Raw genomic sequence first — 27,428 nt, forward strand, 5'->3', positions numbered from 1 at the left:
CCCGCCGGGCCGCCACCGCCACGGGAACCCACGGCTTTTGTTCAGCCAAATTCAGGAGGCAGCCGAAGACGTGTCGCAGCTCGTTGGGCGATTTGGACCTTGAATGGCATGAACGGTCCATATACCCCGCATCAAAGAGGCGCTCTTCGAAAGCAGGAATCTCTCCGGCTACCCTGGCTAAAGTCCACCGACAACTTGACCTGCCGAGTCACAAAATTCTGCGCCAAGTCGACCACCTACAAAAATTCGGCCCCATTGCTGTGGTGGCTCTAAGGCCTGCCAAAACCCGCCCATGGGGGCCCGCGCCGGCCCAAGTAGGTGGGTCGGGGGGCCCGCGGGTAGACTGTAATATTTATAGGGGGGCCCAACCCGGCCCAAATTTGAACGCGGGTTTTTTTGGCAGCCCGCGGGCCCCCGTGGGTAAAGCCCGTAAATACGTAAATATTTTAAAATTAATATTTGTAAATTTCCGAAGGAAATTATATTAAAATAAACGTAATATAAAATAATATATTTTCCAATATAATTATTATTATTATTATTATTATTATTATTATTATTATTATTATTATTATTATTATTATTATTATTATTATTATTATTATTATTATTATTATTATTATTATTATTAGTATATAATAAATTAAATTATAATAAAAATAAAAATAACAAATATTAATTGTAATATTTTTTTTTATTAACCGAATATAAAATACGAAAAAAAACAATTTATTTAATAATATTTTATATTTGAAAATTCCTTAAATTACGCTTATACGATATATTATTCCGTNATATTATTATTATTATTATTATTATTATTATTAATTTTTGTTTTTTTTCGTATATAATAAATTAAATTATAATAAAAATAAAAATAACAAATATTAATTGTAATATTTTTTTTTATTAACCGAATATAAAATACGAAAAAAAACAATTTATTTAATAATATTTTATATTTGAAAATTCCTTAAATTACGCTTATACGATATATTATTCCGTACCCGTTTTAACGCCCTAATTGGAATTTCCATAAAAATTTTACTATATTTTAATCCAATTTAAATAAAAATAAATCATATAAATATACGGTTAATATTAATCCGGATTGGGGTATTATTAACGGCTATTTCGATAATATTATTTTTATCGGAATTAAAATTATTATTTAATTTATTTAAATTGTGGATAAAACCGACGAATTCCGTAAATTTATCGTATTTAATTTTTTCGTTTTCCGGGTTTAAATATTCGTTTTCTACGATAATAATTTTAATACCGACTAAAAAAATAAATTCTTTTTTAATCGAAATATAAATAATAATACGATCGCAAATAATAAATAAATTTAAAAAATATTAATTAAAACCGATAAAATTGTTTAATTATAATTATAAACGTTCGATAAAAATTAAAATAATAGGTATAATTAAAATATCGCGGGTAATTTGGGCGAATTTTGGAAATTTTATTTTATATATAACCTACCAGTTAAAAATATTATTATCGTTTTCTATAATTAAATATAAATAAAAATTAATATATATAATTATCCGTATAATTATCCGTATAATTATCTATATTTTGGATTATAATAAAATTAATATATTACGTATTTTATATTAAAAACATTTTAATTTTTAACCGGATATTTTTTTCGACGGATTAATCGATAAGGTATAAAAATTTTGTCGGGTTTAAATTTTAATTGTTTATATATTTGGATTTTTTCGGATTCGGTTTACGTTATAAAATAAATAAAACCGGGTTAATACCCGGTTAAATTAACTTTTTTTTCGAATAGAAATTCGGATTTCGTTTTTTCGAATATAATTCGGTTAAACGTTTAATCCTTTTGGCGATTGAATTTTTTACGCGTTAATTGGTATATTTTATATAATACCGTAAACGGTTTTTTCGGAAATCCGTACGCGTTGGGAAAATTAAAATAACGGCCAAAAAATATAATTTTTTAACGTAATAACGTTAAATTAAATCGATATATTTATCCAATTTTATTCGCGCCGTTAAAATTGCGGTTTTTAAATTAGTATATTATCCCGTTTATAAATATTTTCGAATTTTCAATTAAAATTTGCGTTTAAAATTAGTAAAAATTATGCCGATAGCTTTTAATCCAAATAATACGTATATAATTGTTTTTATTTTATTTACCCTAAAAACGTTGGTAAAAACCGTTATAATTTTAATCGTCGTTAATAAATATTTTAAAATAATCCAATTTTCGTTAAAAATTTAAAATTTAATTAAAATGGTATTAACCGGATCGTTTTAATTATTTGACGAAATAAAATATTATTAAATAAATATTTTTATGGTTTAATAAAATTAAAAAGTACGCGTAATAGTTAAAATAATCGAATTTTATTTAGTTTAAATATTTTTAATTAATAATCGAAGGCTTTTAAATTTATATTTACCGGTAAATTATTATACATTGTAAAAAAATTTTATCCGTTTAAGGCTTTAATAAAATAAAACCGCCAAATATTTTAATTAATATAAAATATTGGGTTAAATAATATTCGAATTATTTAATATATTGGTATTATTTATTTAAACGATAATATATTTTGGAAAAATATTCCACGTTTTATTTTCGTCCGTATTATTAATAATTAAATTTTCGTCGTTATAAAAATTAACCAAAAAAACGCGAAAATTTATTTTAATAATATAAAAATTTTAATATATAACCTTTTTTACAAATTGTAAAACGTAAACCATATAAAATAATTGGGAAATTTTTAATTATATTTGTAATTGGGAATTATAAACCCGAAATTCCGCCACTACGTTATTAGCGCGAAAATTAAATATATTATCGGCCGTAATAATTAATATTCTATTTTTTAATTTATATTTTACAATAATTTGGGCCGTAAATTTTACCAATTATTTTTTCGTTTTATTAACGTTAATTATAATTAAATCCAAAATAATATAACGGCGTATTTAATTATTATTTACGTAAACGGCCATAATATTTTAAAAAACGTATTTTAAATTTGGGTTAATTTACCCGTTAATAATTAAAAATATTTTCCCCTTTCGGAAAATATTAATTAATATTTGGGTAATAATATTTTTAATTATTATTTTATATTTTTTGGTAAATATTTATAACGAAGGAATTTTTTATCGGTCGTTTCGGGTTTATACGAACAATTTAAATTCCGAATCGTATATAATATTAAATTTTTTCCGTAATAAAATATAAAATTGGACGTAAAGTTTTTTAATTTTATTTTTCGAATATTATTATACGTTTTTAATTTATATAAATATATAATATTTTGTTAACGTTACGTAAATAAAAAAATAATATATAAAATAAATAAATTTAAATTATAATAAATAATTATATAAATAATTATATAAATAATTATATAAATAATTATATTCTTTTAAAAAAAAATAATTTATTAACCGAAAATCGACGTTAATTAATATAATATTACCGGACGTCGTTTAAATTTCCAATCCCTTTCGGGTATAAACGATAATATTATAATACCGTATAAAAATATTTATTTCGTTATATTATTATTGGTTTTTTTTATTAAATTGGGGGTATTTTAATATTTGTATATATCGTTTGTAAATAACGTATAATTCGCCGTTATTTTGGGAAAATTTTTATTAGTAAAATTTCCAAATTTCTGCCAATTTGGGTTTTTGGAACGTTTTTAAAATTAAATCGATTTTATTTTTTTTTAAAATCCAGCGGCGAAATTAAAAATTAATAACGAATAAATTAAAAAAATTATTTTATAATTTAAAAATATATAAATAATAAACGTTATTCTTTCCGCCGTTTATTAAAGGTTTATTATAATCCGTAAATTTGTAATTTGTAAATAATATAATAATAAATTCCGTTTCGGTATTTTGGTTGAAATCCAAAAGGAAATTATTTTCGTTCGAATTTACGTTAAATCGACGTTATACGGGCGTTTTTACGTTCGAAATTTTATCGTAAAATTCGTTAATAAATTTAACATTTGGGGAAAATAATTTTTCGATTAATTCCCCTAAAAAACTTATTAATTTATTTATTATAATTATATGGTTAAAAATTAAAAAAAAAAAAAAAAAAAAATTTGGAAAATTAACGAACTTTTTTTTTTTTTCCCAAATTATCGCCATTATTTATATAATAAATTATAACACGAATAAAATAAAAATATTACGGGTAATTACCGGTTTTTAAACAAAAATTTCCAAATATTAAATAAATCTTTACCTATTTAATTTTTATTTTATATTAGCTAATCGAAATTAAATTTCCTATTTTTATTAATTGTACCCAATTTATACCGTTAAACCCGATTAAATAATTAAATTTTCAATTACCCGTTCGATTACGAAAAATACCAAAAATATTACCCCCGGATATAATTTTATCCCAAAATTTAATTATAAAACAAAATTAAACGAAAAGAATTACGAAAAAAACGACGGGAAACAAATTACCAATTCGAAAAAATGGCCGTATTAATAACCGAATAGCAAAAAAAGGATAACGGACAAAAAATTGTATAAAACGATTTAAACCTGGAAATAAATATAAATTATAATGGTTATATTGGATAATTATATATTAATATATTATTTTAATTATTATATTAAAAAATATTCGCCGTTTATAATCCAATACGGATTTATTAATATTTAAAATCGTTTTTCAACGTATAATAAGGAATTTAATAAATACGGTTACGTTTTACGTTCGTTTATATATTTAAATTAAAATTTTAATGGTTTTATAAAAAACCGGGAAAATATTTTTAATACAATTATTTACGGTTTCGAATTTGGTTATTATTTACGTCAAACGGGTTACGGTATTTACTAAAAATATATCCCTTATCCGATTTATTTTACAAATAATAGGGTATAAAATAAAATTTTAATAAATAATATTTACCTATTTTTATATTTATTTACCTGTATACCTTCCTATTTATTTAAATTATATTCGTTTTATTTATTTTATTTATTTAAATTGGTTAAAATATATTAATTTATTTAACGTAAAATTATAAATAAAAAAAACTTTTAATTTTAATTTCTTTTACTAATTTTAAAAAGGGTTGGAAAATAAAAACCCTTTTTACCGTTAAAATTATATTATATTAATTTTAATAATTATTATAATTTAATTTTCTATATTTTAATTTTAAAATATAAAAAAATTCCGTAATTATCCATTAGAACCGTATTTGGGTATAATTTTACATTATAGGCAAAAAATCTCCCTTAAATTTTTTAAATACCTTATTATAAACAGGTTTTATAACCAGTATTTGTAACCTTTTTATTTTTTTATTTGTTGCTTCGCCAAAATCGGGTATTTTAACCCAATCGGCGGTAATAAATGGAAATGTAACCCATTTTTGGGTATTTTTTTAAACAACCATTCGGTAAATTATTCCAATCGATTTGTTAAATATATTTATACATATTTTATAAAACGTTTATTTGGCCTAAATGCGGCGTATAGGGGTTTTACGATTAAATATTTTATATAATTTTTACGCGCGGAATTTGGCGGTATTTATAATATAAATATAGCTTACAATTAAAAATTTGGGTACGTTATAGCAAATAAAAACGCGTAATAAGGTTTTCTTAATAAGGGTAAAAAATTAAATAAACGTAAAATAAACCGTCCTATATTATAATTATTAAATTTGGTATTATAATTTTTAATTTGGGGAATATTTATTTTATTTTATTTTCGAATATTTGGTATATTTGGTTTATATTATAATTGTAAACCGTAATATTTTTTGCCCAATAATATATTTTGGTAACCAAATACGCAATTAGGAAATATTAATACCGATATATAATATAATAAACGGAATTACGTATTATTTAATATTATTAATTAAAAAAAATAGTAATTATTTTATATAATTATTAATTATTTACCAATTTAGCTATTTTTTTTTTGGAAAAACGTTAATATATTATTAAAATAGGTAATTTTATGGCGAATTTGGCGTATTATTTTACCAATTCTTATAATATTAATAAACGAAACGCCTTTAAAAAAACTGTAAAAAATTTGGCGGACGAATTTATTTGTTTTATTTTGGTAATTGGCCTATTATAATAATAAAATAACGATTATTTTTTCCCATTTAGGTATTGTTTTTTTAGCTTTTTTAATGGGGATTTAAAAAAAAGTTTCGAAAACGTCCTCCAAATTGTTAAAATTGTCCACGTTTTTCCAATATTCGTTATTAATTGGGGCGGGGGTACGTATTTTTAGGCTAAATTTGGATTGTAAATTTTTCCAATATTAATTTTAACGTTTTTTAAATAATTATAAAAAATAATTATTATAATTTTATTATTTTAAATAATTATATAAAATGGTTATTTATTTTTTGGTAATAAATTTTATTTTAAATTTATTTTCCATTTATTTTTATTTAAATTTAATCGACGTTATATATTTATAATTAACGCGTAATTTCGATTTTTACCGCGATAATATTATATTAAATCGTTTATACGCGCGGTTTACGAATAATTTAATTTTATCGCCATTATTTGCTTATTTTTTAAGTTTTTTATTACGGTTTCGTAAATTTTAGGCCTTACGACCGATATTATTATTTGTTTTACGTTTGGATATTATTTTTGGTTAATTTTTAATTATAATTAAAATTATTGTAAAAAATGCAGGTTTTTACCCATATTTACTAGCGATATTTATTTTTACAAATGGTAATTTTTCCAATATAAAATAAAACCGCGATCGAATTGTAAAATTGTAAAATTTGTAAAAATTTAAAATTTTTATTATTACAATTAAATTCCAAAATTCGGAAATTTTTTTGTAAACGGTATTTTTTTAATTGGGTTAGCCTTATATTTACCCCGTATTTTATCCAATTAAAAAAACGTTATTATTTAGAAAATTTTTTACGTTAATCCCAATCGGATTTAACCTTATCCCCCTATAATTTTTACTTTTTTTTTTAATAATTGCGCAATAATTTTCGGTTTTTTACCCGACCATTTATCCAGCCTTAATTATTACCGATTTAAATCGTTTATTTGGTAACCATCCTTTATAATTATTTTATTATTCAATTTTAATTAACTATAATATTTTCCTTTTTATATTTTATTTCCGTTAAAACGTTTTGTAAAATTTTTAAAATAAAAATAACATATAAATTTTATACGGGCAAAACGTTTAAAATACTTTTTAAAACCGCGGATAAAAAAAATATCGCCAAAAAACGTAAAAATATACGTTTTAAACCCGGTAATATATTTTTATTTTCCTATTATATATTTAATTTATTTATTTAATTTTATTTTAATTATTATTTTACGGAAAATTCGAAAAATACAGCGAATTTTCGATTTAATTATCCCCAAAATATTTTTTTAACGTTTGGTCCGAAAAATTACCCACAAATATTTACCTAATTGCAAATTTTTTGCGTTTATTATCGCGATTTTATAAAAAATTATTAAAACGTTTTTTACCAGTTTTTTTATTGGTAAATTTTTTTATTTTTTTACGTTATAACCATTTATTATAACCATTTTAATATAAAATAATTTCCAATTTTTACGTTATATATATTCGCCGTATTATTATCCAAATTAAAAATATAAATTTCGTTAAATTTATTTTTAATATTATAAATGGTTAAACGTACCCGTACGTTAATATATAATTTAAATTTATATTTTATAATATTATACCCGTTATAAATAGCCCTAAACCCAAAAAAAAATAAACGAACCGCCCGTTTTAATATAAATAAACTTTTTAATTAAAAATTATTATAATTTTTTACTACGCGACGCCCGTAAATAAACGGAAAAATAAATGGTAAAATTTTTATTGTTAAATAACGTATTATTTCGGAAAAAATTTCCAAATTTAACCCTAAATTTTCGGTTAAAAATTTATTTCCGGTTTAAAAAAAAAACAAATTAAACATTTCGCCGTTTAAATTATTTAACCTTACCTTTTATATTATTAAAAATTTTTTAACGATAACGAAAAATTTTTTAACGATAATACCGAATCCGACCAAAATAAAGGAAAAAATTAATTTATTATTATATTTAAAAAAAATAATAATACGTTTTATTTTAATTTAATAATTTAATATAATATAAAATAATTATAAAAAATAATTATAATTTTTTAAAATTTGCGTTATTTTATTTAATTAAATATATAAATATTTTATTTTTTCCAATAATTTTTTCGTAAATTTTAAATTTGTATAAAGCCCGCGGGTTACCCAATTCGGGCCAAGCCCGCGAGCCCGCGGGCCCCCATTAACCCGCCAAAAAAACCCATGGGCCCTTACGGGCCCCTATTCCAGTCCCATGGGTTAATGGGCCGGGCCGGGCCCCCAAATTTTTCGGGCTTTGGCAGGCCTTAGGTGGCTCTGGAGCGAGTTACTCTACTACCTGCAACCGACAGCCTTTACGAAAAGCTGCAAGCTCGAATTTACACCCGCCCGCGAAACCGACATCACCTTGCCCTACACGATCAGCATCAACCTCGCACCCAAACATGGCAATCCCAACATCGAGCTTACGGTTATCTGCAACATCTGACAGCGTGGAAAACCTCGTACGGGACGCATAAGTCGCGATGCTAGGCTATAGAGCCGGCGAGCTCACCGATAGTACAAGCATTTTTACCCCCAGTGCAATCGCTCTCTAAGTCCTGAAGATATTCGGAATATTCAATCAAGATTGAAAGGGGGATTGAGAAACCCAAGGTGCTTTCCCGGTTAGTTTACGAAGACTCAGTATTACAATGCTGTCAAAGCCCGTCTTGCAGCTCCTTGGGATTGGCTTTCCGAATACTAGGATTGTGTCCTAAGAGGCCGTCATGTCGGCCATGGTACGTACACAGGTACACCAAAGATCTTCGAAGAAAACCAACACGGAAGTCCAGCATGAACGACCGAGATGCCCATGCCTAAGGACGGGTGGTACTCCTCACAGGCTCGACAGGCACTTTGGGCACTCAGCTACTGCTAGGCCACTAGCCGACCCCACAATCACACATGTAGCCGCCGTCAACCGCAGCACGTCGGCTGCATCCATACAAAACGAGCGCACAGCTGACTTCATAGGCTGCGTGACTTTCCACATGTCACAATTTGGCCAACCGCTGCTGGGCCTGACCGAAGCTATCTACGAATAATTGCGAGAGATGGTGACGCAGGTGCTGCACAACAAGTGGCCTATCGACTTCAACGCGCCCCTGGCGCACATTGAGCCCACGCTCCGCGCAGTGCGCAACGTGATTGAGTTTGCTGAGGGTGAGACGAGGCCAGAAGTGGTGTTTGTGTCGTTGGTTCGCGGCTGACAAGAGCCTTCATCTGGCTCAGAGGTACGGAGAGGCCAGACATGTGGCCTCGGCGGTATTAGGCCAGGCGGCCGAGAGATGTGGGCTGCGTGTGTCTCTGATGAGAGTCGAGCAGTTGGGTGGTTCAGGGCGGAACCGACGTGGTAAATTGGGCTAATTCTCCTTTGGTTTCTGTTTGCTTACTGTTGTTTGCCAATTTACTCAGGGCCACGTTATGGCTTCACAGAATGGTTTTCGTCCATGATCACCACGTCCAGAGCGTTGGGAAAACTACTTCATTCGCTAGGTGCCGACATGATTAACTGGCTGTCGGTCGAAGGGGCAGCCCAGGCCATTTTGGAACTTTCAGCGTCCGTCGCTGTCGGGTATCAATCTTCCGAAAACGTGGCCTGTTTCAACATCGTCAACCCAAAAGTCTCATCATGGACCACTGACTTGGCCCCGGCGGTGCAAGATTACTACCCTGACAGCGACAAACCTGCGCTAATCCGCTTGACTCCATGGTTCGACGAACTGGAATCTCTTGAGCGAACTTATGGCATCGCGGCCGTAAATTAATGCCCTGCCGTTAAACTCTTAGACTTATTTTCGTGCTTTCAAAAGCGTGGCTCCGATGGATGTTTCAAAGTTTCACACCAACTGCACCAGGACCGGAAGTCTTTCTCTGGAGCGGGTGACGGCGATTGATGCTACCATGTTAAAGAGTTGGATTCGGAGCTCTTATTTGACGGCCACAGACGGCATTAGAAGGCTAATATTGCTCGCTAAGCTGGAGTATTACGCCTCGCTACTAATATTCCCTCTATGCTCCTTTTGCAGGAGTTTAATTGCTGCCATTATGTCCCCTTGGTACTATGCGCAGTTTTGGACAAAATATCGCCTATGGGTAAATCTTCCAGCCGCCTATCCCGGCTATGCTCTTAGCTCTTTGCTGTAAAATGCTTTGTCTAATACGCGTACAGTATTTACTCAAGCCTGTGCTTTGTTTCCGCGGGGCTAAAGAACCGAAAGAATTGCTTGAGTTTATAAGGAGACGAATACAACTAACAATAATACCGCTTTTATTTCCTTATTATAATTTTAGGCCGTCAATTCTCATATAAACCCCTCAGTATTTGTCCTTGGTCCCATTTGAGCCAGGGAACGGCCCGCAGTGGCGTACCGTGTACGCCCCCTTTCCTCACGGTTTATTATGTTGTCATCTTCATCTGTTCGAATATGGCCCGAATATTGAGGGTTGCGGTGGTATGTAATAGTGAACTTCGCCGGGTTATACTCGTCCCATCCTATTATTTTCTGCCATTTGACGCTGCTAATAAGTACAAACTCATCCTCTTCGGGAAAAGGGTAGGTTTCGCCACGGTCCTCAAATTCTTTTCTTATACTAGTGTGCCGTAGTCCCGCCGTATCAACATAATAAATATAAATCAGAATTCGATAAGGTAGACTGATCGTTTGGGCAAATTTGAAAGGGAATTCCTTATTGCCAGAAGTTGAGTAATGAGCGCAATCCACCAGCGTTTTAAATTCCATGTCGTCGTTGGGGAAGCGATATCGTACGCTAGCGCGTATTAATTGGTATTTCGCATACACATATAAATCTGTATTTGTTCCCGCAAGGCCGAAACAGTTGGTATTATAGGAATTCCAAGGCCATCTTTCCAAGTGAATGTCCGAAGGTGACCTAAATTCGGCTCGGTACACAACATCTGGAATTGCTGTTATAATGTGACCGCTAAACAGCGAAAATGATAAAATGTAGAGAAATTGTAAAGAGTGCATTTTAGAGAACAAAAATAATAATCTTTTGGGAAAGACGTGCGTAGGACTACCAATATCCCACGAATCGAATGTTAACCACTAGGGGTTTAAATGTGGTAAATGCGTCTCTGGACTATAGCGGGATAAAAATACGTACAATTTATCAGCTACTTATATTTTTAAAATTTTATGGCTCTTTGTCAGAGGAATATTATTAGCCAATGTATTTTTGGGTTGACAAATATATTTCGGCAAGGCCGATTTAAAAACGAATAAGTCATTTGACTTATAAAACTCCACCTATATTTAATACTTATGCCGAGGTTAATACTATAAACCTAAATACGTATACTAGAATGGGGTAAGAAGGTAAATTTGGTAAAGCTGGCTATACTTTAAATTAGTCGTGTAAAGTTACGAGCGAGATAAGGGGGTGCACCACTTAACAGCGAGACTATTATTAATAAAGGAGTGGAATTAAAATCTACACACTAATTAGACTTGAAATAGCTAATCTTTTAATAAAAGCGATATTAGGACCTTTTTATAAAAGAGCTTCAACTAAGTATTTATAAATAATAATTAATAGCCTTAATATTCCCTTAACTTTTGGCAAGGTGGCGACTCTATGCGATTCCGGACCGGCCTGAATACGGTTAAAGAAATAGGCAGGGGTCGTGGATGGTTTCTCTTATAGGCGAGGGCCAAGCCAGAGCTCGGCGGTATCCTTTATATACGGCGAACCTGTCGCCGAGTATCCGCCTCGCTAAAGTCTTTAAAAGTTTTGAAAAAATAAGCAGAGGGGGCTCCGGCAGAGACGAGACGTGGGTTCATCTTTGGCGCCGCAAATATGGATTAAAGCTGGAAACCTACCCCAGACCTGGTTAGAAACAAAAAGTTTAACAGTCCGTGAAAGAGACCATTGTGTGCGACTGTGCGTCAATTTTGGACCAAGGATGCCGGACAGAAGTTTGAACTAACGCACGACGGAGAGGTTTACATTTCCGTATAACAAATGCCGGCCTTTTAAGTATGCCATCTGGCGCAAACGCAGCTTGCCGCCGCCCGGACTCTGCCGCAATTTCCCCGTACAACAGACAATGAGAGCCAGATTCGCAAAGATAATATGGAGGAGGCGAGCACCCTTGCTATATTCGGGCCCAATTTGGTCGACGTCGCCATGGCGCGTTGGTTCGGTCACCTGCACAGGAGGAGCAGTTTACGGAACACGGCGGTGGCAGGACCATATTCAAGGTGTAGATGGCCTATATGCGCACCCTTGCCAGGCTTATTGGGCTCTCTGTCTCTGTTGGGTGAGCAACTTTAGTCGGTAGTCGACTGGAGCAGGAGGTCGGTTACTAATGGCATGGAAAACAAGACGGAAAGCATCAAAAAGCAACGGATGCCATTAGTGAGACGCCCAGGTTGACTTGGCCGAAATAACCCGAGGTCGGGACGGAAGGGGTAGTTCGCGAGGGAATGACTGAATGGTTTAAAAAAGGGTTCCCCCTGAGAAGGGGTGTTCATTCCTCCCGCAGAAGTCAACTATCACAACTCGAACACGCGTTTGTCCTACAATGGATGTACATATGGATTACCTTTATTGCTGCGTATTCGAGTTGTCAGGTCTCGTATTATGTTTATGCCTTTTATAACATATCTTTTTTTATTTTATGTCTCCTTGATTAAACAAATACACGCCTGCTAATGTCAGTTTTGCTATTTCGGGTTTTCAGATTGCCGCACATAAATTTATTACATAGCTATATCAAAAGAACTCCTCTTTTGCCAACGTTCTTTTGTTTCTTTTTTCACCGGCTGACCCTGGGGGTGTCATCCGAATCGTCGTTGACGGCGACGCCGTCGACGTGTTCCGTCTTGTTCTTCCTGCCGAACTCTTGAGGCATGGCCACTGGCCTCGTCTTTGCGTACTTGACCGTGGCCCAGATCGAAGGCGAGTCGCGGAACATGAGGTCAATCTCCTCCAGATTGCGGCCCATGGTCTCCGGATAGAGGAAATAAACACTCAGGGGGATGCAGGCGCAGATGGAGGCGAAGACAAGGTAGAAGCGCCACCCGATGGTCGAGATGGCTACGGGCGTAACCATAATAACAACAAAATTCCTGCGACACGTAAAAGGTTTGTCATGTTAGTATCAGGCAAGCGGGACTGGTGTGTCACGAGGTTAACGGAGATGCTCTTAAGGGGCCACATACCAGAGCCAGTGGTTGGCAGTGGAAATACTCGACATGACCATGCGGAGGCGGACGGGCGCGACCTCGGTACAGTACAAAAAGTTTGCGCCCAGGAAGCCGATGGGCACAAAGGTGTTGAAGAGATAGATGAAGCATCCTGCAGAAATTTGGGCTGCGCGGTTACCCTCGTCGAACGAGGTCGAGATAGCTAGCGCGACCATGCACGCGCCCATCCCGAAGCCCGAGATCATAAAGCAGATGCGGCGGCCGAAGCGGTCGATGCAAAAGAAGGCCAGGAATGATGCCAAAAACTTCCAGGTCAGGGCGCCACCCGTGAGCACGCGCGACAGCTCCGGGCTCATGCCCAGATTGTCCTGGAATAGAATGGTGGCGTAGACGGACACGAGGTTGGTCCCCGACATTTGCTGGTAGAATTGGAGCAGGATGCAGAGACCGAAGCGGTACAGCAGCTTATCCTCGTTCTTGGGGTCGAGCATGTCGCTCAGCTTGGCCCCACTGCCGGACGTCTCCTCGAGCGAAAGCTCGATACCCGATAGCTCGGCCTCGACCTCGATCGAGTCCCCGGGCAGACCACGCAAAGCCGAGAGCACCTCGCGCGCCTCTGAGCTGCGGTTCATGGCCACCAGCCAGCGAGGGCTCTCGGGGAAGAGGTAAATGCTGGCGAGGAGGATCAGGGAAAAAATAATGGCGATGGCGATAGGCGGGCGCCAGGTGACGGGGCCATCGTCAAACTCAAAAAAGCCGAGCTGGGAGGCACGTCAGCAACAAGTGCGACATAGAATGAAAAAAGACGGGCAATGTATACTCACGTTGATCCAGCTCTCAAGAACGAAGCCGACGCAGATAAAAAGTCCATCGAGCACTACGTGCCTGCCGCGGTTCTTGGCGCCGCTCGTCTCGCTCTGCCAGACGGGCACGATGGTGCTGAGCTGGCCGATGCCCAGGCCGACGATAATGCGGCCTATGATGAGCTGGGCTAGGCTGAAGGCGGAACATTCGAGGACCTCGCCGACGAGGGTACAGAGACCGGCAAAGGCGATGACGTGGCGGCGGCCGAATTTGTCGCCCGTGTAGGCGCATATGAGGGAGCCGATGAAGGCGCCAATGACGCTGGTGGCGACAACGAAGCCCTTGAGCGTCGAAGTGGCCGAGTCCTTTTTGTGAATTGTGTCGATCTCGGGGAAGGTGCGGACCCAGTCCTTGAGCCCGATCAGGCCCCCAAGCCCGGCCTGATTGTAGCCGAACAGAATGAAGGACGGCGCCACGATAAGGGCTATCTGCAACACCGCCAGGTGGTGGCCCGTGAGGCCAAAGAAGAACTTGCCCATCGTTGCTGCTGCTGCTTCTCCTGATCCCCTGGCTGAATAGTGGCTCAAATGGGTGTCACTAGGGGCGAAAGGGAGAAAGGGAGTAAATAGAGCGGCTTCATCTTAAGGAGAAGGTTCGGCCCTGGGGGAATTGGGGTTTTGTACGTCCGCCTCGAGATGGGGCAGACAAATTTGCAAGCAGACTCCGCAAAGCCGTTATTGCCGTTATCCCGCCGCCCCCCCCCCCCCCAACGACCCCGTGGGTCCATGGCATGATATCCTTGTTTTCTGTCATCGAAGTGATGAACCCTCCACTTGCCCTCCACGTCCGCCGTAGTTGGGGTGCGGGGACGGGGAGAAGGCCAGGCGTTGTCAAAGACGGGGTTTGGAGAGGTAGGGTGGGCGTCAGAAAATCGTCGACATGGCTGGCGTCTTGCGTGAGGCTGCCCTGTTCCTTCTTCCCGCGGGAGGACGAAATCCAGGAGGTGTCTGTTGCGCATCCTCCTGGGTAACCGGCAAGCAAGCCCCGTCGTGGCGTTGGAATGAGTCGTTAACCGTTGACGGACGGGAGACACCGTGACGCGGCCATATGCCGGTTTGGCTGCAAGGGCCAGGGAAAGCAAGGGGGAGTGGCCAGCAACCATGTGGGTCCCGGTCCACCGTCCCGATGCGACTCATTTCCTTGAGCTTGTTAGCGACAAGCCTGCGGGAGCCGCACTAGGCGACGCTGGGCGCCGGAAATGATTCGGTAATGAGGGATTTGCTCGCGAGAAACCTATTACATCATCGCGAACAGGGGTAGACCAAGGCCAGAGACGCCACAGCCGCCGTCTTGGGCAGGAAATCGCCTGTCTTAGACCTAGGGACAGTTGGGATACCGCTCGTCTCGTAAAGGCACGGGACCCTTAAGCATCGTCGCTTGTTGAAAAGCATAAAAAAATGCCATCTGAAGTTTGTCTGCGTGGCCCGGAAGAATACTCTTCAGGCCGCCCAGGGAGATGGTCAGCAGACAGCAGGTGGCGGCGCTATCCCGGGCCAATGATGATGATGTCGTTTCCAATACGGATCCATGGCGGCTCCACTGAGGTGTGAATCGGTGCACGCCATTAGAATAAAACGGGTCTCGATAGCATTTACTATACCATAGTAGTAACGATGTGCAAGCAGACCTGGCAAACTTTTCAACCGGCGGCTGTTATAGTTGTAAGTTGCGCATGCTTCCACGTTCTCCGCCAGGCGCTTTGGGGCACCAAAGAACCGCGAACTGGTTGGTAGTTAATCCAAGGCGGTAGCAAATAAGCGGTAGGGTGGCAAAATTATTAATGGCATTGAGCTCCGGTGGGAGCGAGTATGGGCAAAAAAATGTGAAGGACACGGGATCGCATTCTTTACCGTAGTGTTACATTTCCCCGTTCCCACCGATGTTTCGTGTTTTTCGTCCAAGGATAAGTCGTTGTAACCCGCATTCAAAAGTGGATAAGCTTCCAGAGTTTACCAACCATTCCTGCGATAAACCCTGCTGCGCGCAGCCGTCGCAGCCGGCACCACCGCATAGCGAACCGGAATACAACAATGTGTGGTGGACGACGGGTGCCCGGGCACCGTCAGAGACGTTGCCCCGAACTTCTGCCAAGAAATTTATGCACAATTCCCTTAGCATCTTCGAAAGCACATCCACCATAACTCTAACGACCAGTTCGACGACGATTTGTGCCATGGCGATATCAGGCTCTACCGTGACGACCTCGAACAGCAGCACCACCAACGCTTATAGGAAGCGATAGTATTCGGAGGAGACGGGCAGCCGCTGCCAGACGTCCATACGACCAGCCGCCGCGATTATATACGAGCATTATCTGCCCTGTGGCAACCATTACTTTGGCCACTGGCGTACCATTTCCGGTTCCGACATCATCAGATAATGGCCAAAATCCGGATGCAACCGGGGTGGACCGCCGAAAAACTTGGAGGACACGGTTGACGACGACGACGACAACGACCCCCAAGACGACCACCAAGCCCTGTCCCTCAGGCAAGCCTGTGACCACGGCGCCACGGTCAGTTCCTAGGCGCCTGCATGTGTTTGGAAAAACCACCTTTTGGTTGAGAGCATCACCATATACACCACGACCAGACCAGGCCCCCTCCCCCGCAGCCACCACCGAAAGTGCCGGCGCCGGCCCCAGGTCCCCACAACAGCGCCTCCGATGACGGCCGAACCGCCCGATCGGTATAGCTAGTTTTTATGCATAATAGAGGCGGACGCCACGCACTTTCGCACACCCAAGGGCCTGGTGATGACCCGGTGAGGGTAGGTTCCAGTATTCTGCCGTCGTGGGCAGGATAGGCCAGTTTTCCACAATACCATCAGGCGGCAGTCCGGGAGGCGCGAGGTACAAAGTCTCACCTCGTTAAGAGGAGTCCGGACAGGCGTCTGCAAAAGAACTTGTTCATGTGTTCCACACAAGCAAGGACCGTGCTTCCAGTAGCGCATATGGCCTCCCCATTGAAGAATTAGCTGTGCCTGGCATGAGCAAGCGGACAGAGGGCAACGGCTTAGACGAGCCTCTGAAATCGCCATCGACGCAGCTGGCAATTTATCAATATCAGGTCCATTTTGGCTCAAGCGTGACGTCCCGCAACGTTTGTTATTGCTTTTCTACGGGCGACTATAGGACCTGCACAGCTTTGCGTTTGACGTAGACTTTTGCAAGGGAAGATCTGAGTAAATAAAACAAAAAAAACATAATGGGAAGGAGCGCAGAGCCATTTGAAGGCGGGGTCTTTTTTGGGACAGCCTGGTGTGTGGGCAACTAGAGTCACCAAACCAAGCCGCCACGTCCCCCACGTCGGCCTTCATAATTTCATAAATACAATTTCGAATACCCCTACCCCACAGAGGCCAAAAAACGACAGTACGATACGAACCTGACGGACCCGTTTCGACTACGGACAAGATCAGGTATTGTCAGGGTCACCAATCTGCGTCGCGGCCCTCATGACCAAGGACATTGGGTACTCCTGGCCAAAACTAGAAACGCCCTCAAGGGGAGGGAGACGACGATTCTACCTACTGCACGCCCGTCCTCACCAGCGATTGCGTGGACAATATTACCGGCGCGGCCCACGACATCGATTCCGGGTTTCCATCAGCCTCTGCTTTGCTGGGCCATCCATGATGCGCCTCCACGGCTAAACGGCCAATAATCATCGGTCCGAGGGCATTACAGACTTCCCGGACGCCACCTCCTTATATTCAGCGCACGTTAACTTGAGTAAAGAGTATTTGCCAGATGGCCACAAGCGGCTGACTCCCCCTCACGGATATAACATCTCATGTACCGGCATTCTTGCCACGATCGTGGGCAATTTTGAGTGTGTTTGGCGCGCCATTAGCTGGGTAGAGAACAGACCATGGGCCACATCCTGCAGATTCTACCCATATACTCATCTAGCCGGTCGTGACCATGGAGTCCAACACCACAGCCACCAACGGGACGTCTGCGAGATGGCAGAAAACGACGGGGCTCAGGGGCCTGCCCCAGATGCTCTACACGCGCATCACCATAGCGCAGCTACGTTGTTGACGAGGAGAGCGCCAACCCGGGCACTGCCATGAGCGTCGAGCAGGTAGCCGGTAATGGTGGTAGTAGCGGTGACCCTAAGGAGGAAGACGGTGATGAGAGCTCCAGCTTACGTTCTCCCATAATTACTCTGATTTAGACTTTGCTTGTGATTGCGCATTAACTGCGATGCTGAACACAAGCTGATAAAACTCGGACATATACAACACAAGCGGTATCTGGCCTGCAGGACTTGTACTGACAGTCGTCTGTAGTTTGGCAAAAGAGATCCAGCTCGCTCCTCAGCTGGGGCCGCTTCCAAACCTTGTAGCGGAACGAGGGCACCTTTGACGCCGACACCACCCTCAACCGCATGTGAAACTGGGGCTGATTTTTCCGACAGGGGCAACAAGGAAGTCGGCTGACAATAGCTTTTGATCGCGGTAACATGTGCATTTTTGCGGAACGCCTATTGTCCCCCTTGCTAAGCGGACTACCGGACGTAACCAGCCCCGGTGTTAAAAGCGGCAGGTAGCACGCATTGTTTTCAGTAATCCGGTTCAAACAGCTTTAACTGTAGGTGCTGTAGGGACAATACGAAATATAAACCAGTCGTGTCTGGGGTGGATTTGCGGGTAGACATAGGGTTGACGCCTGCGAGACGGCGGTGGGATATTTACGCTCCCAGTTGCCTTCAACGCAGGCTTCGCAGGCAGGCTATGTCACTCGCTGTTGAGCCATGAGACGCCTTGTATTGGCTTTTTGCCCCAGCCCTTACTGCAGCCCGGCGGAGCCGTAGACGAGATGTGTGGCGGGGAATCCTCGGCGCAGTTTGGAGTTATTTTCAAGGTCGTCTAAGAGGAGGGAATAATCATTCGGGAAGTTAGTTACGGTTTTGATGATGTCCATTGCACGTTGTGACACGTCTAATCACCTGCTATAGCAGTCGACCGGGGCGACACGGAACCCATGGGACGATGAGCATTGAATGTATCGGATCCGCGGCAACGCAAGCGAGAGTCACAAGTTTGCCAGAAAGAATGTGCATCCCGTCTGCAATGTCGACGTCTCCGTTACTGGCATGGTCTCCCCTAGCAAACTCCTGTCAACTAGATTTGCTTACTCGTATGCTAGGCTCCCAGTAGAATAGGTTATAGCATCTGCCGTTTGCTCCCTCTTTTTTGGCTAGGTGAACAGCCCCAAGGAGGGTTACCCGTACAGGAGCAAGAAGAATATTTCTCAGACAACACTCGACGACAAAAACCGTTATCAGCGTCGTTCGGGTAAAGAGAACCATGGTGAACAAGCGCGGAGGCTGCAGGGCATTCCATATGGCAAAAATTTACGTTACAACCATTGACCGAGCATACAAAGCCGCTGGATAGTTGTCTAGTAATTTTGCATACTTATATTTGAATAGTTCGTAAAAATAACCTTCACTCACAATCTTTCACATAGTGGGCCGAGACGGGTGTGGGCCGCGTGACCAACTATATCATCCGGCACCCGCGGCTTTAATTCGTGTCAGCGGAAGAAGCACAGTAGTATTGCAGGTCCGAGGTTGGGCGGAGGACGGCATGGAAGTAACGTCCGAGTCAGCGCGGTTGAATAAGCGGGCGCCGTCGTCGAGGGGTTGGTGCTGGGCTCGAGCAATGGATGGTCGATTGGGTTGACCTGGGATAAGGGTGACGCGGACTTGGGTGCCTCAAGCAGAAAGTGCTGGTTGTAATAAAGAAAGCCAGGTTTTGAAAGCATTGTTAACAGTACCTCGGGTAAAGTCTGGGTCAGGAAGGTCGGAAGGATGCCAAGGTCAGCCGGCGTGGCGATGTTTAGAAGGACTGATTACGCCGGCAACGCCATGCGAGCCTGATGGTATTTATTATTGGGCAGCGCTCAACGGTCAACGAAAAGTAGTCCGGTTTAAGAGAGAAAGTTAAATAACAAAAGCGACATACCGAACCTGGTTCCAAACGAGGGAGCGGATATTAGCGCTGCGGGCTAGATAGCTGTGTGTGGTGAGCCTTTGGTGGCTGCAAAAGATGAGCATTATGGCCACCATTTTATGAGAATGTATAGCACGGAAGCCTGGGAGGTTTTTTAGGACGTGGGTGAGCGCTTATCAGTTTTAATATAGGAAATCTGTGCAGATTGTTACCGAAAATTCACCTGGAGCCAAGAGACTTTTTGACCATTGCCGCAGGGGCTTCTCCATGCAGCAGCACATTCAGTCCCAAATTATCCTCCGCGCCGACCTGATGAGCACCGTCTTGAGCCCCCGAAGCTGCTGCAAACTGGTCTACAGGCCCACTGATTTGACCCTTGTATCACCACCGTTAATAGCGGCGGTCATGTCGAGTTCCGCTTTGGAAACCCCGAGACTGGCCTTTGTGCTACCCATTAATACCATACTGGTAAGTCTATATCGCACAGCTCTTCGAGGGTTTGGATAGACTCGTGGCCGAATTGGCCACGGTCACACCACGTTGTCCGCGCCGGAGCTGTTTATATAAGCATTGCTTAGCAAATGTTCACACTAGTTGAGCTTAATACGAGAGGAACCGCTAATTCAGATAACTGGTCTTTGCGGCCACGTACGTTTCAATGTTGGAGCAGGGGCCCGCCACGGCTGTACAGATGCTGTTGCTCCTGTCTCTTCTTTATTGACAATAGTGAATGGCATCTATGAGCCCAGGCCACTGCTGAGGCGGGTATTTGGAATTCTCAGATGATAAAGGCGTATTATCTTCATCCACAGCCGTGGGATCCTCATCTAAGTAGCCCTCGCCATGGCTCGACGTTGCTGGTGACGGAGTACGTGACAAAGGCGGTGTAGGCATTTCACGACCGTGAAAAAATTTCCCTGCGGCGGGCCGGAGCATGGATAATTTATTGTACGAGAGGATCGCGACGTTATAGGTTGTGCCTGTTTTTGACTGCTGGATGACTTTGCAGAATACTGACTCAGAGAGCTTTGGTATACAGGTTTATTGTTTCAACCGTTTGTTTATAGTCATCGCACACTTTTATCGAACTGTTGGATAGCACGTATGTTACTGCATTTCGCTGAGCCGTCCGCCCTCTCCCACGCAACAACTCGGGCTTCCTGCCATCGGCAAGACCTCGGGCAATCCAAAATTTGCAACCGTCACTCTCAGCGGAGGCAGGGAGCGCTCTCGCAGCGCCTCCATCATCCCACCCCCCTGGAAGCCCGTCGCCGACCAATGACGACAATAGGAGCATGGATAAGTTCCCGCACAATGTCATCACCCTGGAACAAGTCCAGCTCATCATCAGCCAGTTCCGACGTTCCGCCATAGCGACTAGCGGCTCGAAATGCGCAATTGGTGGACAGGAGCGTAAATGTAAAAGCGCGTAACCGAAAAAAACACTATCGACCGAGCGCGTTCACGGGATCCTTTTGGAGCGTCACATTTGGAATCGAGGCTAGGGCAGTCAATTAACGATGTCTCCGTCCATTCGCTTTAAGGCGAGAAAGTCAGCACTTGGTATAATTTGTTCTACAATGGATTGTTTGGGTAAACTGTGTCGTTTCCAGGCTGGCGGCTGCCCGCGAACGAGATGCTGTATAGATATAATATAATGTAGGGAAGTTAGAGCGGTAAGTTTCCGCAATTCTTTCCTAGTGGAGACTTGGCCAAAGATTGCGATATGTGCGTAAACTTTGTGTGAAGATGCATATACATAGGGGGCTTGCAGACGACATGATTGCAAACCACCCAATCTCGGCCAACCGGAAGCAGTGAGAGAGGTATCCAGGCGACTTGTGGAGACAAGGCCGCCGGCAGTACCGCCAAGATACAGTGAATTTATCAAATGGCAGCCAAAATACACAAGTACTGCCAGGGGTGCATGCAAAGTCACTTTTACTTTGCTTGGGGAACCTTCCATACAGTGCATGCCACTTACATAATCCCCATGGCAACGAGTTCGTCCTCGGACTCTACTTGTCTGGTAATCACCTATCATCTCATTATTACACATACTTGTCGCCTATCGTTTGTGTTCGGGCGCAATAACCATCGCGCTAGACTGTTTTCAAGATGTGATTTACTCGTGACTTGGAGAGCCGCAACTGCTCCTCCCGATCGATCCATGGCTTAAGTCACCAAACACTGCGATGACAGCATCTTCACCTGGCTAGAACAGATAATTGCACCCTCATTCGAACAATCTATCTATCCACATCTCATCCCGAGCCCGAATCCAGAAAGAGCAATCGAAGAAAATCCGCCCCTGTTACCATCGAAGATCACGCCCTCGCTTCTCCATCACCCTCGATAAGCTCTGCGTACCACCCGAATACCATTACCCGGGCCAGGAGAAAGCGTCGGGCGACGGAAGATAAGGATGGGGATCAGGACGCACCGATTGACCTGGGAGTTACGCCGCGACGAGGAGGCCACCACACGTCGTCAATACTTGCCCCTCCTAGGCTCCTCTCCATTGCCCAGACTCAAACGTGGAGTCAAGCAGCGTTCAATCGGCCACGAGCTCTGGGGTCTCTACAAAATCGGGTCAACCCTCTCCAACAAAAAAAGTTGGCGAAACTTGCCCTGGGCCCAGGTGCCCTTATCCCCCAGTCTTTGGCCCCGACGGAATCATTGCCGCCAATGCTATTTGTAAGGCCTGCCAAAACCCGCCCATGGGGGCCCGCGCCGGCCCAAATAGGTGGGTCGGGGGGCCCGCGGGTAAATTGTAATATTTATGGGGGGGCCCAACCCGGCCCAAATTTGAACGCGGGTTTTTTTGGCAGCCCGCGGGCCCCCGTAGGAAAAACCCGTAAATACGTAAATATTTTAAAATTAATATTTGTAAAATTCCGAAGGAAATTATATTAAAATAAACGTAATATAAAATAATATATTTTCCAATATAATTATTATTATTATTATTATTATTATTATTATTATTATTATTATTATTATTATTATTATTATTATTATTATTATTATTATTATTATAATTATTATTATTATTNATCCATGGCTTAAGTCACCAAACACTGCGATGACAGCATCTTCACCTGGCTAGAACAGATAATTGCACCCTCATTCGAACAATCTATCTATCCACATCTCATCCCGAGCCCGAATCCAGAAAGAGCAATCGAAGAAAATCCGCCCCTGTTACCATCGAAGATCACGCCCTCGCTTCTCCATCACCCTCGATAAGCTCTGCGTACCACCCGAATACCATTACCCGGGCCAGGAGAAAGCGTCGGGCGACGGAAGATAAGGATGGGGATCAGGACGCACCGATTGACCTGGGAGTTACGCCGCGACGAGGAGGCCACCACACGTCGTCAATACTTGCCCCTCCTAGGCTCCTCTCCATTGCCCAGACTCAAACGTGGAGTCAAGCAGCGTTCAATCGGCCACGAGCTCTGGGGTCTCTACAAAATCGGGTCAACCCTCTCCAACAAAAAAAGTTGGCGAAACTTGCCCTGGGCCCAGGTGCCCTTATCCCCCAGTCTTTGGCCCCGACGGAATCATTGCCGCCAATGCTATTTGTAAGGCCTGCCAAAACCCGCCCATGGGGGCCCGCGCCGGCCCAAATAGGTGGGTCGGGGGGCCCGCGGGTAAATTGTAATATTTATGGGGGGGCCCAACCCGGCCCAAATTTGAACGCGGGTTTTTTTGGCAGCCCGCGGGCCCCCGTAGGAAAAACCCGTAAATACGTAAATATTTTAAAATTAATATTTGTAAAATTCCGAAGGAAATTATATTAAAATAAACGTAATATAAAATAATATATTTTCCAATATAATTATTATTATTATTATTATTATTATTATTATTATTATTATTATTATTATTATTATTATTATTATTATTATTATTATTATTATTATAATTATTATTATTATAATTATTATTATTATTATTAATTTTTATTTTTTTTATTATATAATAAATTAAATTATAATAAAAATAAAAATAATAAATATTAATTATAATATTTTTTTTTATTAACCGAATATAAAATACGAAAAAAAATAATTTATTTAATAATATTTTATATTTGAAAATTCCTTAAATTACGCCCATATAATATATTATTCCGTACCCGTTTTAACGCCCTGGTTAAAATTTCTAAAAAAATCTTATTATATTTTAATCTAATTTAAATGGAAATAAATAATATAAATATACGGTTAATATTAGCCCGAATTAGGGTATTATTAACGGCTATTTCGATAATATTATTTTTATTGGAATTAAAATTATTATTTAATTTACCCAAATTGTAAATAAAACCGACAAATTCCGTAAATTTATTATATTCAATTTTTTCGTTTTTCGGGTTTAAATATTTGGTTTTTACAATAATAATTTTAATACCGACCAAAAAAATAAAAAATTTTTTAATCGAAATATAAATAATAATACGATCGCGAATGGTAAATAAATTTAAAAAATATTAATTAAAACCGATAAAATTATTTAATTATAATTATAAACGTTCGATAAAAATTAAAATAGTAAATATAATTAAAATATCGCGGGTAATTTGGGCGAATTTTGGAAATTTTATTTTATATATAGCCCATTAATTAAAAATATTATTATCGTTTTTTATAATTAAATATAAATAAAAATTAATATATATAATTATCCGTATAATTATTTATATTTTGGATTATAATAAAATTAATATATTACGTATTTTATATTAAAAATATTTTAACTTTTAACCGGATATTTTTTTCGACGGATCGATCGATAAAATATAAAAATTTTATCGGATTTAAATTTTAATTATTTATATATTTGGATTTTTTCGGATTCGGTTTACGTTATAAAATAAATAAAACCGGATTAATATCCGGTTAAATTAACTTTTTTTTCGGGTAAAAATTTAAATTTCGTTTTTTCGAATATAATTCGGTTAAACGTTTAATCCTTTTAGCGATTAAATTTTTTACGCGTTAATTGGTATATTTTATATAATACCGCAAACGGTTTTTTCGGGAATCCGTACGCGTTAGGGGAATTAAAATAACGGTTAAAAAATATAATTTTTTAACGTAATAACGTTAAATTAAATTAATATATTTATCTAATTTTACTCGCGCCGTTAAAATTGCGGTTTTTAAATTGGTATATTATCCCGTTTATAAATATTTTCGAATTTTTAATTAAAATTTACGTTCGAAATTGGTAAAAATTATACCGATAATTTTTAATTTAAATAATACGTATACAATTATTTCCATTTTATTTGCCTTAAAAACGTTAGTAAAAACCGTTATAATTTTAATTATCGTTAATAAATATTTTAAAATAATCCAATTTTCGTTAAAAATTCGAAATTTAATTAAAATGGTATTAACCGGATCGTTTTAATTATTTGGTAAAATAGAATATTATTAAATAAATATTTTTATAATTTAACGAAATTAAAAAATACGCGTAATAATTAAAATGGTCGAATTTTATTTAATTTGGATATTTTTAATTAATAATTAAAGGCCTTTAAATTTATATTTACCGGTAAATTATTGCAAATTACAAAAAAATTTTATCCGTTTGGGGTTTTAATATTTTAATTAATATAAAATATTAGGTTAAATAATATTCGAATTATTTAATATATTAATATTATTTACCTAAACGATAATATATTTTAAAAAAATGTCCCACGTTTTATTTTCGTCCTTGCTATTAATAATTAAATTTTCGTCGGTATAAAAATTAACCAAAAAAACGCGGAAATTTGTTTTAATAATATAAAAATTTTAATATATAATCCCTTTTACAAATTATAAAACGTAAATTATATAAAATAATTAGGAAATTTTTAATTATATTTGTAATTAGGGATTATAAACCCGAAATTCCGCCGTTACGTTATTAACGCGAAAATTGGATATATTATCGGCCGTAATAACCAATATTTTACCTTCCAATTTATATTTTATAATAATTTGGGCCGTAAATTTTACCAATCGTTTTTTCGTTTTATTAACGTTAATTATAATAAAATCCAAAATAATATAACGGCGTATTTAATTATTATTTACGTAAACGGTTATAATATTCCAAAAAACGTATTTTAAATTTGGGTTAATTTACCCGTTAATAATTAAAAATATTTTCCCTTTTTGGGAAATATTAACCAACGTTTAAATAATAATATTTTTAACCATTATTTTGCATTTTTTGGTAAATATTTATAACGAAAAAACTTTTTATCGGTCATTTCGGGTTTATACGAATAATTTAAATTCCAAATCGTATATAATATTAAATTTTTTCCGCAGCGAAATATAAAATCGGACGTAAAATTTTTCGATATTATTTTTCGAATATTATTATACGTTTTTGGCCTATACGAATATATAATATTTTATTAACGTTACGTAAATAAAAAAATAATATATAAAATAAATAAATTTAAATTGTAATAAATGGTTATATAAATAATTATATGGATAATTACATTTTTTTAAAAAAAATAATTTATTAGCCGAAAATTAACGTTAATTAATATAAAATTACCGGACGTTATTTAAATTTCCGATTTTTTTCGGGTATAGGCGATAATATTATAATACCGTATAAAGGTATTTATTCCGTTATATTATTATTAGCTTTTTTTATTAAATTAGGGGTATTTTAATATTTGTATATATTATTTGTAAATAACGTATAATTCGCCGTTATTTCGGAAAAATTTTTATTAATGAAATTTCCAAATTTCTGCCAATTTAGGTTTTTGGAACGTTTTTAAAATTAAATCGATTTTATTTTTTTTTAAAATTTAACGGCGAAACCAAAAACCAATAATAAATAAATTAAAAAAATTATTTTATAATTTAAAAATATATAAATAATAAACGTTATTTTTTCCGCCGTTTACCACAGGTTTATTATAATCCGTAAATTTATAATTTATAAATAACGTAACGATAAATTCCGTTTCGGTATTTTGGTTAAAATCCAAAAAAAAATTATTTTCGTTCGAATTTACGTTAAATTAACGTTATACGGGCGTTTTTACGTTCGAAATTTTATCGTAAAATTCGTTAATAAATTTAATATTTGGGAAAAATAATTTTTCGATTAATTTCCCCAAAAAATTTGTTAATTTATCCATTATAATTATATGGTTAAAAATTAAAAAAAAAAAAAAAAAAAAAAAAAAAAAAAAAAAAAA

At 38.1% G+C, this 27,428-nt stretch overlaps 4 protein-coding genes across 4 annotated transcripts; 3 read left to right on the forward strand and 1 right to left on the reverse strand.

The window, feature by feature from the left end:
- Positions 1-8,917: 8,917 nt before the first annotated feature.
- On the forward strand, positions 8,918-9,235 carry PgNI_07999 (uncharacterized protein; the record flags this gene model as incomplete). Its single annotated transcript, XM_031128001.1, is given in 2 exon segments — positions 8,918-8,929; positions 8,942-9,235. 2 exon segments carry the CDS (start codon positions 8,918-8,920, stop codon positions 9,233-9,235), a joined length of 306 nt encoding a protein of 101 aa, XP_030979396.1.
- A 9-nt stretch (positions 9,236-9,244) lies between these two features.
- Positions 9,245-9,958, forward strand: PgNI_08000 (uncharacterized protein; the record flags this gene model as incomplete). Its single annotated transcript, XM_031128002.1, has 3 exons — positions 9,245-9,388; positions 9,423-9,543; positions 9,606-9,958. The coding sequence occupies 3 exons, from the start codon at positions 9,245-9,247 to the stop codon at positions 9,956-9,958; spliced, it is 618 nt and encodes a 205-aa protein (XP_030978866.1).
- A 3,014-nt stretch (positions 9,959-12,972) lies between these two features.
- PgNI_08001 (uncharacterized protein) lies at positions 12,973-14,706 on the reverse strand (the record flags this gene model as incomplete). The annotated part of the gene is made up of 3 exons (XM_031128003.1): positions 12,973-13,285; positions 13,379-14,124; positions 14,188-14,706. 3 exons carry the CDS (start codon positions 14,704-14,706, stop codon positions 12,973-12,975), a joined length of 1,578 nt encoding a protein of 525 aa, XP_030979403.1.
- A 3,446-nt stretch (positions 14,707-18,152) lies between these two features.
- PgNI_08002 (uncharacterized protein) lies at positions 18,153-18,408 on the forward strand (the record flags this gene model as incomplete). The annotated part of the gene is made up of 2 exons (XM_031128004.1): positions 18,153-18,184; positions 18,261-18,408. The coding sequence occupies 2 exons, from the start codon at positions 18,153-18,155 to the stop codon at positions 18,406-18,408; spliced, it is 180 nt and encodes a 59-aa protein (XP_030978855.1).
- Positions 18,409-27,428: the final 9,020 nt, after the last annotated feature.

This window comes from Pyricularia grisea, assembly GCF_004355905.1.
Source record: "Pyricularia grisea strain NI907 chromosome V map unlocalized Pyricularia_grisea_NI907_Scaffold_6, whole genome shotgun sequence".
In the NCBI taxonomy this organism is placed as follows: Eukaryota; Fungi; Ascomycota; class Sordariomycetes; order Magnaporthales; family Pyriculariaceae; genus Pyricularia; species Pyricularia grisea.